The 14,243-nt window shown below is 32.2% G+C and overlaps 1 protein-coding gene across 1 annotated transcript in view; it reads right to left on the reverse strand.

The window, feature by feature from the left end:
- Positions 1 to 506: 506 nt before the first annotated feature.
- Positions 507 to 14,243, reverse strand: part of LOC145695139 (D-beta-hydroxybutyrate dehydrogenase, mitochondrial) — a 173,526-nt gene continuing 159,789 nt past the window's right edge. The window contains exon 4 of the mRNA XM_081772071.1: positions 507 to 4,597. Within this exon, the coding sequence (XP_081628197.1) occupies positions 4,279 to 4,597 (319 nt within the window). The 3' untranslated portion in view covers positions 507 to 4,278. The remainder of the gene's footprint in view (positions 4,598 to 14,243) is intronic.

Genomic DNA, 14,243 nt, shown 5'->3' on the forward strand with positions numbered 1-14,243 from the left:
TACACCAACAAATTGATAAAGAGAACACATGTAATAAAGCATTTTTATTACTTACAAACGAAAAAAAAAACAAATATACAAATATATAGCCTATACATAGACATATAATGTTAATAATGTTACGAAAATGTTGAAATTCCTAAAAAGTGGGGATCTTTTAAAAAATTCGTGATAACTATCTTAGAAAATGGACGGCCGAACTTACCAGTTTTATGAATAGATATTTCTGAGTATGTATTCTCTTTCTTGTTCGTAATTTATAATAATATAAATAATTTAACAATGGTAAACTTAACAATTTTTACAAAGAAAGTATCAACTAATATGCCCTGAAATGAGAAGACGTAAAATTATTGTTCATTCAAATTGTCTTCTCTTACATAGTACCCTGTTCTTTTTCAACATTCATTATGTCAATGATTCGTGGGTGGAAACCATTATAATTAATATATTATATATTTCTTTGTATTATCGAACATGGTTAATCATTTTATTCACACAGACTATTATTATATGTATTTTCTTTAATGTTAGCAATAATACAATCCGCTTAAAACGATAAGTACGTGAAATTTCATACACACGAATGTGTTAGCACCTTTTCTTATAATTCACGTAATACTAACTTCTACATCATTTCGTAATCTAATTTTATATACACACACATACATATGCATTATTTACAAAATTATCGTGAGCAGTGGAATCATTGCCAAAAGTATTATTATCTTCTTTTAACATAATGTTAACTAATACTGGTTTTGTTTTATGAAATCTATGCGATTTCATTATTTTTTCTAGCATTGGCAACATTTCCGTGTTCAAAGGTTTGTCTCCATGACAAATTAATGTCCTCTTTCATTTTGTCCTTGTTGGATATTTGCCCAAGTAATTGTGCAAATATCATCTTGTCTGTTTTGCCTGTTTATTTATAAGCCATTATAAGGTTTTGGTGTTTGCTCCTTTCACAGTCATTAAACGTAAATATTTTAAGAAGCCAACCACACAAAGTACGAGAATGTTTACAATTCTCTTGGTGCATGAAGAAATAAGTCTTTTGTCTTCTCCTTTGTGAATAAATAACTAAATGTTGCTGGTAGAAAGAGAGCGACTTGATCTTACCATACAAAACCATGATCTTTAATTGCATTTCAGCTTTAAGTTGTTGGTATTAATGTTTGTGTATGATTTACTTCACTAGTTACAACATTCTGTAATTAGGTACGATATTTGCCTTTCTCTCAGATGGCAATAATCTATTGTTTTGGGATAGGAGGAACTATTCGTATTCATGTTCACTATCGCTTATGATTATTTAAGTATTTCGGGTGGCTAAGAAAATCTGGTAACACTTTATTAAGATGAGCAATCTGAAGAGATTTGAGTCTTAATTTCTTCCTTCATAAAATTCTATATAAGTATTCAATAAAATAAAGCTATTCTTATTTATTTATTTATTAATTTGAGTTTTGGTATTAACTTGATAACACATATGGAAATCATTAATGAGGTCTTCTTTATGTGAGAATGAGATACTAGAACTCTAGTGAACTTCCAGCAAATTGTCTAACGTAAGTCATAAACCGGAGAATTTGCTGTAGGTTTATTTCTTTTATTTTTGTGTCATCTGTATCAAACTAATCTTCATAAAATTTATGTATGTATAAAAGGTATTAGTTAATTTTTGGAACTTTTCATTTTATTGTAAAGAAATGTTCATAAATTTTGTTATTTCTATTTATTTTTTTTACATATATTTCACACAAAAATAGATACAAATGAAAATTTCTTTACAGTAAAATGAAAGGCATCTGAGAATTAAATAATATCCTTTTGTATCCAGAATTTCTTTTATGTATTTCCAAACTTTTTTTAAAAAAAAATTGTATAGAAAACGAAAAATTTAGCTATTAATTTTAAACAATGAACAACTTTAGTAATACTAAAAGATGGAAGAACTTTCAAGAAAATTCTTAAACCTATCCTTAAATTTATTTATTTATTACGAACGTAAAGTATGTAATTAATATCTTATATAAATTTCCGTAATTAGTTACAATTTTGTTGAAAAGATCATTAAATATGCATTTTAGTATGAGCATATATATATATATATATTTCAATACATTTTTTATGGAAACAACAAAATGAATACTAGTTCGATTATCAAAGAAGATAATATGATACTAATTATTATAATACGCAGAAGTAAGTTTAACTCACATTTTAAACAGAGATTTTGATTTTTAAAAAAGAAGTGTTTCTTTTTGCATTAATGAATTGATATCACCTGAAATATTTGTTTAACTTTCGCTGTTGCTAGAACAACGGTAGACAATTCAACACTGCTTTGTATGATTCCCTTTAAATGAAACAACGTGCAAATCTCTGTGGAAACGTTAATGATAAATTGTGTGATGATTTATATAATAGCACGCGTTCCTTTGCCTTTGATTCCTTGGTTACATATTTATTCTGCATCTCGTAAGGGAATCGTTAGTATCAACTATTCACGTCACTTTAACAGGATTATGCAACATGGTTAGCTATAGCCCTGAGTTTTCTGTCTGTCTGTTGTTACACAGAAAGTAAAAAAAAAAAGCACTTGCTGGTTAATGTTATCACATAATGGACACAAAACAGTCGACTATGATTGAATATCCGAACATATGTACGGGAGGCAAACAAATTAAAAATGACTCCAAAGGCTTTTATGGTAATCTGTTAGGCTATTTAATCTCTCTAAAGAGAGTTTTACTCTAGTTAAACGTTTGTCAATATACATTCTGCAGGATTAAATTGACTTTGTACGACAACAAAGAGCCCGTCGCTCGTATAGCTCGCTTTACATACAGAATTTCTCAACTTTGATAGATCGATATTTCTGTATGTGGATTTTTTAAAGTGAGATTGAAAAATAACGCCAAGTTTCTAAATATTATTCATAATTAATTACGTATTTAAAATGAATCGTTTGGCATTTATTATTATTCTGACTCAGTTTAAGCCTTTACTAAATTTTAAATTTTATTTTAATTTTTGATTTTTCATAAAATCAAAATACAGCCTCACCTTAATAAAATGCAATTTAAGGCACTGTAACACGATAAAATTGACTTTATTAAAATATTTTAGTTTTGAGCGAATTAGGTGATAGTTACCACCAAGCAAAATTATTTAAAAATAAATATTGGTCATTAACATACTTTATAAGTCTATACATGATGTGCTTTTTCTTTGAGAAAGAAAAACTGGCCTTCTTTAGTTCACAAGGCAAATAAAAATTGTTCAACTTTTTTATATGTTTGTTTCGTATCTTTTACACAAAAATAACCTTCAGATTGGACTGGAATATTTCGAAGTTATTTTAACTCAGTTAGTGAATAAAATTAAAATACGTACTTCGTAATGTGTTGACACGACTGTACTGTGCCAACAGCAGTTAAATAATCGCATAAATGTTACTTTCATCCTTTACTAGTAACAAAGGATATATATATATATATATATATATATATATATATATATATATATATATATATATATATATATATTAATGAACTTGCACATCAAGAGCGACAAACAATTTAAACACATTGCAAATTTATAGATTAAGGTGGTTCTTTTAGAGCTCACGCATTAAAAAGAAAAAAAGTAACCTAAGCTAAATTCAATCTTATTTGACTGAATTGTTTGAGCAAACACTGACTGATGAAGGGAGATTAGTAAAGGAACATATTTGTTGTCATCTCGGTTAGTCATCTGTTCATAGGACTTTAATAAAGCTTTCCCCACGTAGTTTATAAGTCTACTTTGTCGAGTATTTATAATATACAGGCTATGACCTTACCAAAGAAAAGATTGTGCATCTCCTGAGTTTAAGCCCATCTGTCAACTACCTCAGAAGAGAAACCTAAAATTTTACAAGAAAATACTATTAACAGTAACAGTAGTAACGAGTTTGAAAGATACTGTACATAGCTTTAGAAAGAGTATTGGCACAAGAAACAATACGTCCGACATTTCATGGCTGTTATCGTATTTACAACAAGCCTAAATTTTGTTAAGTGCAAAGACTATATTTTTGTTTAGAAAATGTTCATTTAGTACTTTATAAAAGTATGTTATATGATAATATCGGAAGACATGTATCTTTAAGTACAAAATGAATTATATACAGATATCCTTACAAAAATTAATCTTAGCACTAAACTTTTATAAGCTTGTTGTAAATTGAAAATCTTGTTGTTCGTGGTGGCGTTGCGATTAGGTTGTTTCCTAAGCAGCAGCTTGTACCTCTTGGAACTTTTTCCGATGCAAGAATCGATTAACAGTGGCGGGTGCTGCACAGGAACATGCTAGTTCTAGTCTACGCTTCAAGCCAACAGTGAGAAGATAATTCTCGCGAGGCGCCCTGGCCAGCAGGGCTTCTTCTATCGTGCGTAGCGAATAAGGCGGTAGGATAGCCACTTCATCAAGTAGTCGTTCAGCTTCTCTCGCAGGATTTCTGGTTCGTTCCTCGCTTTCTTGATCTTCGTCACCTTCGTCTTCTTTACCACTATCTGGAACGCAAACCACATGATCTTCTAGAGGGGATCTGTAAGATAAGAAACCAAAGAATTAATAGTGTCATTAATTCAATTTCTCTCACATTACAAGAATATTCACAATGTTTATTTAGAAATACTGGAATGTTCTCTTCACAATCTAGCAAGTATATTTCTCACACTGATGAAACATTCTACGGCCTCATTTACATAATGGTGGATCTAAAAAAAAATGCACATGCCCTTTCCTCCGCAGCTCCAGTTTTTCTAGTCCTAATACGTTCTTAAATTTCTTTGCATTATGCACTCGATCTTAACGGCCCATTTTCTGTTCACCCAATATTTCAGAAGAAAATTGTGTACATTTTAGTAAGTGGTTGTATCAAGTATTTCGAGGGGAGAAAGGTAATAAAAAATATGTGTTCATTTCTCAGTAGGTACGAATAGACTAAATCTAATAAGGATTTGAATAATACTAACACACACATATACACAAAAGAGGTTCGACAAATACATGTTACTATAATAAGAATTTTCTATTGATTTCTCGTAAATATGTGGGTGTGGTATTGAAATTAGCTTACTTTAGTTATTCACAATTCACAACATTGAGTTATTACATAGCATTACACGTTTGAATCATTTATCTAAAATTTCTGGAAAGCGAATTTTTTCATTAAGACTAATAGCGACCAATAACCATAGTTAATACTGCGTTTGTTGAGATCATGAATGGCAGCTCCATTGCCATTGGAATGACATTTTAGAATTGCAGCTCTATTCTGTCAATGATATAGAATCATGTCTTTCATCTTATCTTTTCTTTTCTTTCTTTAGCAATATAGAGTTTACTTCTCAGGTGATTTCCAAAAGTAATAACTTGAGGCCGAAAAGACATTTGATCTTGGTGTCCAGGCGAAATCTCCATTGCGTGACGGAACTCTGTTTATGAACATTCATTGCACATTAACGCGTTGCGACATGGCATTTTATCCTGTTGACCTCTGAATTATTTACGTTCAGATTACCTGAAAAGCAAAGTAGCCTATAGCACCAGATAAGTACAAACTGAAAGACGAGATTTTACTCGTTATTGAGGAGCAGTTGTGTAAAAATGCCATTAAAAAATTCCCCAAATCCTCATACTATAAGACCCACGATGGCCATTTGGCCATATAATTTTTCATATGTAATTTTAATCCTTGGAATGTCAAGATTAAACCATTTTTGACTGGTGTCTTTTTCTCATAAACAAATGAGGTTGTTTTTCAGAACTGAAGCAAACCTACTTCAACTCATTATACTTTAGACACCACAAGACGCTTATGTCGACTGAATTGTGGCAAATCTATCGATGTAAGCGGTATCTATTCTGGTTTATCAAGCGAAGTAGCTCAAGTGGTAGAGCGTTGGCTTCGCGTTTGGGAGGTCGCGGGTTCGATACCCGCTGCCGACCATCCTGATTGGGGTTTTCCAGGGTTTCCCTCAATCCTACCAGGCAAATGCCAGGATGGTACCTACTAAGACAAGCCCTGGCCGATATCTTCCCAAATCCTTTCCATTGTTGTTGTTGTTGTTGTTGTTGTTGGTAGATATCCAGTATAAAATGGCCTCTGAGCTGTATCTGGTGATTGTTAAATAAATAAATAAAGCAATCTCATTTGTTACAAAGAGTATACAAGAGTAAAAAATTATCCGATCTGGCGTTCCAAGTATTAATAAATTATGAAACCTGTTGGATTAAAGACGTTCCCTTTTCGCTAAATAAAAGCATATTATAATAACACTGAAAATCCCTGTTCTTTCCAGTAGACATACAATTCATGAGTTAAATATAAATTGTTTAAAAAAACAAGAAAGGAAATGGTTTTACTCATGTATGTAACGTTACACTTGCATGACAGTACAAGTAGTATGACTGGTAAATTGAATTTTATGAGGACAATTCAAGGGTCAGGCGGTAAATTTCTCCAGGGTCATGAATATGAATAAAATCTCTCATCTTTAATGATGGTTCTTGCGTGTATAGTCCTAACCTCTTCAGTACGGATAGAAGGTCAAGCCAAAGCTGTAAGAGCGACTCACTCATCAACACCCAGGTCATACCACTATAGCTATAAACGTGAAATTTGAACAGGAAACTTCTTTTGTCTCGAAAGCAAAGGATAAGAAATTATTTAAAAAAAAAAATGTGCCCTAAAATTGTGACTTTTGCCAAGAACAGAGTACCTTACAAATTGCTGAAGTTAGGGAAACGAAATGCGCCATATAAAATCTTCATTAAAACTGACGTGTTTCAGTATTTTTTTTTTAAATCCCTCTTTTAAAGGGAGCCAAATTTTATAATATTCAAATTTCCAACTCTTTAATGAGAAAATGTCCAATGAAATGGTCTGCTTAAGTTGGAGGTGTGAAAAATTCGGTATGCAGACTCTTAATTACGACAAATAAACGAACACATGTTTAAGCATTTACGAAATTTTTGCTCCTAAAGGTGGCAAGAGAAAATTCTTATAATAAATTTCCAAGCTCTTTATTCAGAAAACATCCAATGTCACGATTCTCTTAAATTGAATGTGTAAAGTTCGGAATATAAAATTTTCATTTAAAAAAAAAAAAAAGCGAACACTCGTTGCAGCGTTTTCGAAAATTCTACTTCTAAAAGAGAAAATTTCCGCAATATTCAGATTTCTGATTTTATGTTCATTAAAATGTTATTTTCTTCTAGTAATACACGTATCAAGATAATGTACTTGTATAGAAAGGCATAAAATGTCTTTATAGTTTTTTTAATAAAGGAGAAAAATATGGGAAATGAAATAATAATTAAATTTTTAGTTTAATACACTCGGTTCAGGCAGAAGAAGGTATAACGAATGAAGATGAATGAGTTATGGAAAAAATTGTGGAATGAAAATAGTAGAGAAAATGAAAAAAAAATCCATGGACGTGTTTACTATGAGAAACACACACGTCTTGTAATAAAACATGGAAGTATGCGCACCAGAATTGATCGCAGTGTCCATGGTATATGGAAATAATAATAATAATAATAATAATAATAATAATAATAATAATAATAATAATAATAATAATAATAATAATAATAATAATAATAATAATAATAATAATAATAATAATAAAGTTTAATAAAAATAACAGAAAATGAAATAACCATAAAAATGAGTGTTGTAATACTGTTATGTACGTGTCTCTTGTTTTCAAAATGAACATTACATTAGTATACTATAGCTCTACTACCCACTCAAATTATTATGATTTACACTAAAGAAGATGTGACAAAGTATAACTTTCGATTGCTTATTGTTTTATTTCTACAATATTTATACGAGGTGTGTACCGTAAGACGAGGTTACTTTGCACACGATTTAAGGAATTTTAAAGAAAATCGCACGTAACTTGCAAACGTAATGATTTATCACACTGTATTTTAAACATATAATAGCTAGAACATACGTGGAAAATATTCGTGCAAGTTCATTAGTAATCATTCAGTATGACCATAGTTATTAAAATATAAAGTTTGGTCCAAAGTAACCCCATAGTTGGGGTTACTTTGCACAACATACATGTTCAATATACGAATTAGTATTGATCGGTTCCAGTTGCTGATCACTTGATTTGTTTTCAGTTGTGTGTGTGTGTGTGTACCCGTGAACTACCATGATGACTAGAACAACCCAAAAGCATAACAGCAATTTACACATATGGTTGGTACCTTGAACATGGGTTGTGGTTGTCTAAGGGTCCAGAAGAAACTAATTTTAAAAGCATAATTTTAAAAAATAAAGCATAATTTAAAATATATAGCACAATTCTTGGAAAATTCTGTTTAACTGCAAGTTTAACATACTGTATTAATATTTTTTTTTAAACCAATATTTACAATGCAACAATGCAAATCTTATTTTTATTTCTGTAAACTTTTCGGTGTAACCCTTTGAAGTCGAGAAAAGAAAAAAGAAGAAAACTTTCCGCCAACAATGAATAAACAATAGTTTTTTTTTTTCTAAGTGAAACTGAGCAGTTATGTATGATGATTCGAAATGTACAAAAAGTGCACAAGAACTCCACACTATATTGTTATGTGTACCTCTTGAACTTAAAAGACTTTCTGTATTTTTTGATGGCATCTTTTACTTTCCCTTTCTGTATATATGCACCTCTAAGGCGCACACAAGTGATAAAAAAAAAAAAAACTGACTCGAATAAAGTATATCTGTTTACAGTATGAAAGAAACAGGTTGCATAAAATATTAATAAATAGATCAAGATATTTATAATATTTAATGTATAGTAAATATTATACATTATATACAATTAATGTAAAACAATGATTGAAACTAACAATAAAGCATAATAAAGCATAATTTGAAAAAAAAATAAAGCATAATGTGGGTTGCTCTAATGATGACTCTTCTAATTGCTTGTGCCTCAAGGGACCACTTGCTGGTCACGGTAGGGCCACGTCCCAGAAAGCCAAAGAGAATAATGATATCATAATTTTAAAAAGAACAATCACCCTGACTTCCTATGCTGTTCTCCGGCTCTTGAATTTCTTAGACCTTCAATGCACGGCATTCAATGCACTGATCTGTGTTTGCCAAATCCTAAAGATATGTCTATGTTTCATCATTTGCCGTTACAGTTGTAGATTTTAAATATATATTTTCATTGGCTTCAAACACTTCCAAGATATCATAGAGAACTCTTACCAACTTATCTTCAATAGATAGGAGTTACTATAGGGGAAAAAGTTACTTTATCAATACGTACATATAATTTGAACTACCTATGTCATTTAATAATAGATTATTTTAATGCTAGCTTTTGCAATACTTTCGGTACAATCCTCGTATAAAAATGATATTTACCAAAATATATTACGTTAATGGCAAATAATTAATCCTATTTCTATGGAAAATTTTAAAAGTATATTAGAGATCTAAGGATTTGCAGGTCTTTTCATGACCTTAAGTCAATAACAATCAATCTTCAAGCTTAAGACCTCTTTAGCTCTCGTCATCTGTCTTTCTGGCGCCACTATTAAGCAACTTTAACTGCGATGTTATTTCAGACTTGTCGTGTGAAATTTACATTGTTTTCATACCAATAATATATGTTTCAGAGCACTTTGGCGTCATTGACAGAAAGTTATTTCGTATAAAAACATTCTACTATATATATTTTGGGAAGCAATAGCTAACAATGATGATCTTATCCTCAAATAATTGAAGGACATAGTTTGGAGGCTAAAATAATACTGATCAGATTGAGTTACAACGCATATTTTAGCAGAAACTGAAGGTTAAAAAGTGGCACAATTTATGAGTGATTTTTTTTTTCATTGACACTGGCGTGTGTTGATTTAGAATTTTTTAAAAATTAAAAGAGAGAACGGAAGATAGGTTACCTGTTCGGAAGTTCTCTATTGGTAAGATCGACTACGGTAGTAACTCGACTCTAGAACAAGAAAGTTTGTGGTTTGATTTATGATTTCTCAACTTTAGAATTTTCTTTGGTTTTCCATTTCTTTTGAGGGGAAAATTGTTGGGAAATTGGGGGTGTGTTTGAGTTTTCTCAGGGTTCTCCCGCTTCCTCCCACTTTCTTCATTTTACTGTTTCGTTAATTCTCATAATCACCGTGTCCTTTAGCCTACAGGGCATAACCGTGGGCCAGAAAACTCAAAGATTTCATTTTTCCCCCTTTCATAACCATTGTCCATTGGCCTCTGCATTGTGCTAGGAATAAATATCCTCACTGCCTATACTCCCCCCGATCAGTCAGTCAATCAATACTTAATTAAGTCGGTTAAAAGGATTTTAAGATTAATTTTTATAATACATAAAATACCAGGGTAATAAGTTCAGCAATATCAATACCCAACTTCTCTTAAACTTAAGTTAATATGTTTCCAAGCTTATGTGAAACACTGCTTTTATCTCAGCAAAAGAAGCGGAATAGTCACTTATCACAATGACAAACATACCAATTCCATGGAAATCAAATAACAATATGCATAAAGAACGCTAGTTTAGTAAGTTTCTCAAATTGGAAGAACATTTTTCTGATGTAAAGTACTGTAACTTTAGAATTTGTGATGCATCTATATTTATCCAAGTGAGTTAGTAAAAATAACAGAAGAAAGTCCATTGATGCGTAGAAAAAGAAAAGAAAGAGGAGAAATCTGATTGATGCAAAAGAACAGAAGTTTACCCTTTGTTTAGTAGCACGGTTTGGTTGTTGGGAAGAGTAAACGCAGCAATTTGTCTGCTTGCGGGGAAAGTTTTTCCAAAGTTTCAAACAGACAGAAAATCGATTCTCCTTAGGTTGAAGACAAGAAAAAAAAAGTATAAAAGAAAAAGAAATGAAGAAAATAAGATGAGATTGGGATTTGACAGGGAAAAGTTAAAGGGAAAACAACAAAAAAGTTTGAATTGGATAGTTTGTATCAGAAATAACCAAATAGTTCGTAACAAACCTAAAACATTAATTTGACCTGTTCTACTCAAAGTTCCATGAAGTAAATTCTTGCCGATGTCACTGTTGAAAAACAATTTTCCTTTCTTGTAATGTTTGTAATTGTTTTGGACGAATAACATGTGAGTGAACTTCAACTAATATTCTCACTGATTGATTGAATTAAAACTGTTCCTAAAATTTCCAAAAGTTTGCCGGTATTAATTATAGAGCAATCAAGAAAAAATAAATACCTTGAATAAATAATGTAATATGCTACACGTGGTCTACATTTGTAAACATCAACAAGTGCTTCTTATTTAATAAACAAAACCACGTCCTCTGTTATAGCAACTACTACAAGCAAGCAGACGACATCGTCTTCAGGTCATATGACAGAAGAGGAACACTAGTACCACCGCTGTCCAGAGGAGAGAATAAAACATCATGTAATGTCTCCATCGACATCAGTTTCGGCTGCTCAAATCCCCTCTCGTAGCTTGCTTGAAGCTCTGGGAGATCTAACCTAAGTCAAGCCTCTTAGCTCTTCTGGAGCTCTGGGAGATCCTAACTGCAACCACCGAGTATCCCTGGAGCTCTGTGCTTTTCTTGCACGCTTAGTTGCCTGGAGCTCTGCGGGATACCAACCTCTCTTTGCTTGCTCGGAGCACTGAAAATTCCTAAGCGACTTCCACTTGGCTTGCTTAGAGTTCTGTGAAATCCTTCTCTTGGCTGCCTGAACCTAGGGACACCTATTTACCCAAACTAAATAGATAACTTTGTATTGGTCTTAGGATCATAGTTATATAGTAACTTTCTGTTATATCTGTATTGTATATAACAGGAATTTTATAATAAAAAGGTTGTAAGAGACAATCATATCCTCTCTTTTAGTGTCGATTGGCCAGCATACACTTAAAACCACCTTCATCCAACATATTTTTCAATTTTATTTTTCTGACTACCATTTCCCGCCCTATCATGTTGGTATTAGTAATAGGACTAGCAAATGTGCTGCTAAGAGAACTAAGCTTACGCAAGAACCGAAGATTCCTGAGAACTTTTGTGTGAATTGTTGAATCAACAAGCAAGAATGTATGATGTAACTAGAAAGGAAGATTGTCAGGAATGTTTGCTCTAATTAATACTATTTAATATGAATTTCGAGTAAATAGTAAAAAAAAAAAAGACCCATGTAGACATGGTATTTTGGTGAAAAGTATTTGTAGAAAGAATTGGTTGTAGGTACACTGTTTGGAAATGATACGACCCTTTTTCTAAAATGTGAATCAAAAATTTATATCAATATGGGATGAAAGTAAACTTCAAAAAGAAATGAGAAAAAATGATTTGAACAAGTATTTAGTTTCTGACACGTAGGTATTCTTTTTAGTGAAGATAAATATTTTAAAAGAAGAGAAAGAAGATAGGAATGGTGAAATATGCTTTTAGGTAGAAGAAGAGAATGTGGTAGTCACTAAATAGAATTAAGGAATAGCCACATCAAAGGCTTTGGGTGGAGCATTATATTTCATGGGGCAGGAACATGAACACCGCACAAAAGTGGTTAAAAAAAGAGCAGAAGCTTTTGAGATATGTGGATGAAGAAGAGAGGAAAAAATAGCTGGTATCAAATGGGAAATAAATAATGGAGTATTTGGAAACTAAACAGTAGAGGGGGAAAGAAGAGGAGAACAAACTGGTCAGGATATTGAAAAGAGATTACATTTTGAGAGACGTGTAAGATAAAAGGGGAAAAAACAAGGAGGAAGAAGAAAAACATTGTAATAAATATATGATATTTACAAATGTTATTTTAGGCCATCACTAAGAGATTGAGGAGGAACCTTAGTGCATAATGAATACGACGATGATGATGACATTCATTTTAACAATATAAAACTACTGTCGGCAAAGAAAAGGAACGATGACGAATTGCTTCAGGAAAGAAATTGATCAATCATTTGTAAAACACGACTTTAATTGCGTTTAAATGTTTTAAAATTACATCTACCTATTTGTGGTTCGCATGCTTCTGTGTTGTACTATTATTATTAAGTATCTCTGCCTTTCAGCAGGTCCTGGGACTAATGAGATTTTTTTCTTTTTTTAAATTTTAGATTTGGGCCTGGAAATGTTTCGTCCACGTTTCTCGCTCTTCAGCTTCCTTTTTTAACTCCCAATATTTTCTTTTATTTTTCAAATCATCGATCAGCTGTTTTTCTTCTTCCTATTCCCCGCTTTCCTTCCATCTTTCCTTCTATGGCGGCATGAAGAAGCCAACTTCTTCCCAAGACGTGTCCAATTTCTGTGTTGTATGACATTAAATTTACACATAAAAATATAACAAAGAATGAATGAGAATGAGACTTATATGTTAACATTTGCAATTTTGTTCTTAATTTTAAGCTTTATACTATCTATCACAAATATTTTACTCCCGAAGTACTGTATTATCACCAGGTAGTTGAATTCTTAGCGATTTTTGGTTAGATGCTTATATTTTCTGAATTGACTTCATCTGGAAGACTATTCTTAAAGCGAGGGACAAAATGTGGAACTAAATTCTTAAATTCTTCTGCCCGTGATATTTTGAATAAATACTACGGTAAATCCTTGTGTCAAAAATCACTTTAGCCTGTTATGATTGGAGGAAAACACAGAAACATAGTATAAATGGTTAATACCGTCCAAAACCTCATAACTGTGAGCCAAGTAAGCTACTCAGTCACTTTTTAATTTATTTCGACCTTGCCATTAACAAGTTTCTTGTTTGTGCTTGTAACAACTATCCACTTGGAATGAAGATATCGAGAAATCCATTATGTATAATGCTTTCTTTTCTGTCCTGGTAATGCATTTGGATATTGCGTATCTTATACCTGCGAAAAGGAGGTGAGGAGATACTACTAGTAGTAATTTACCGCCAAGAGGAAGGAGAGAGAAGGGAAATGTCGGTCACTCGGTGGCCATTCGTGGCCTACTGTGTCCTTGCTGTATGTCCTTTGGAAGTCTTCACTTCTTCCACCGTTATCCAGGAAGCGACCTCGACTCGAGATGCAACTCGTCTCTCCCGCCTTCCTCCGCAACTCTCTCAAGGGTTGAGTAACGGCATCCGCCGGACCACGTGGATCCTCCAGCAGGCAAGATTTCTTTCTCATCTCCAACAGTAGCTATTTCTAATGAGTTTTCAAGTGTGTTTTTTCTTTCCCATA

This window comes from Thermobia domestica, chromosome 9, assembly GCF_964235325.1.
Source record: "Thermobia domestica chromosome 9, izTheDome1.hap1.1, whole genome shotgun sequence".
Classification (NCBI taxonomy): domain Eukaryota; kingdom Metazoa; phylum Arthropoda; class Insecta; order Zygentoma; family Lepismatidae; genus Thermobia; species Thermobia domestica.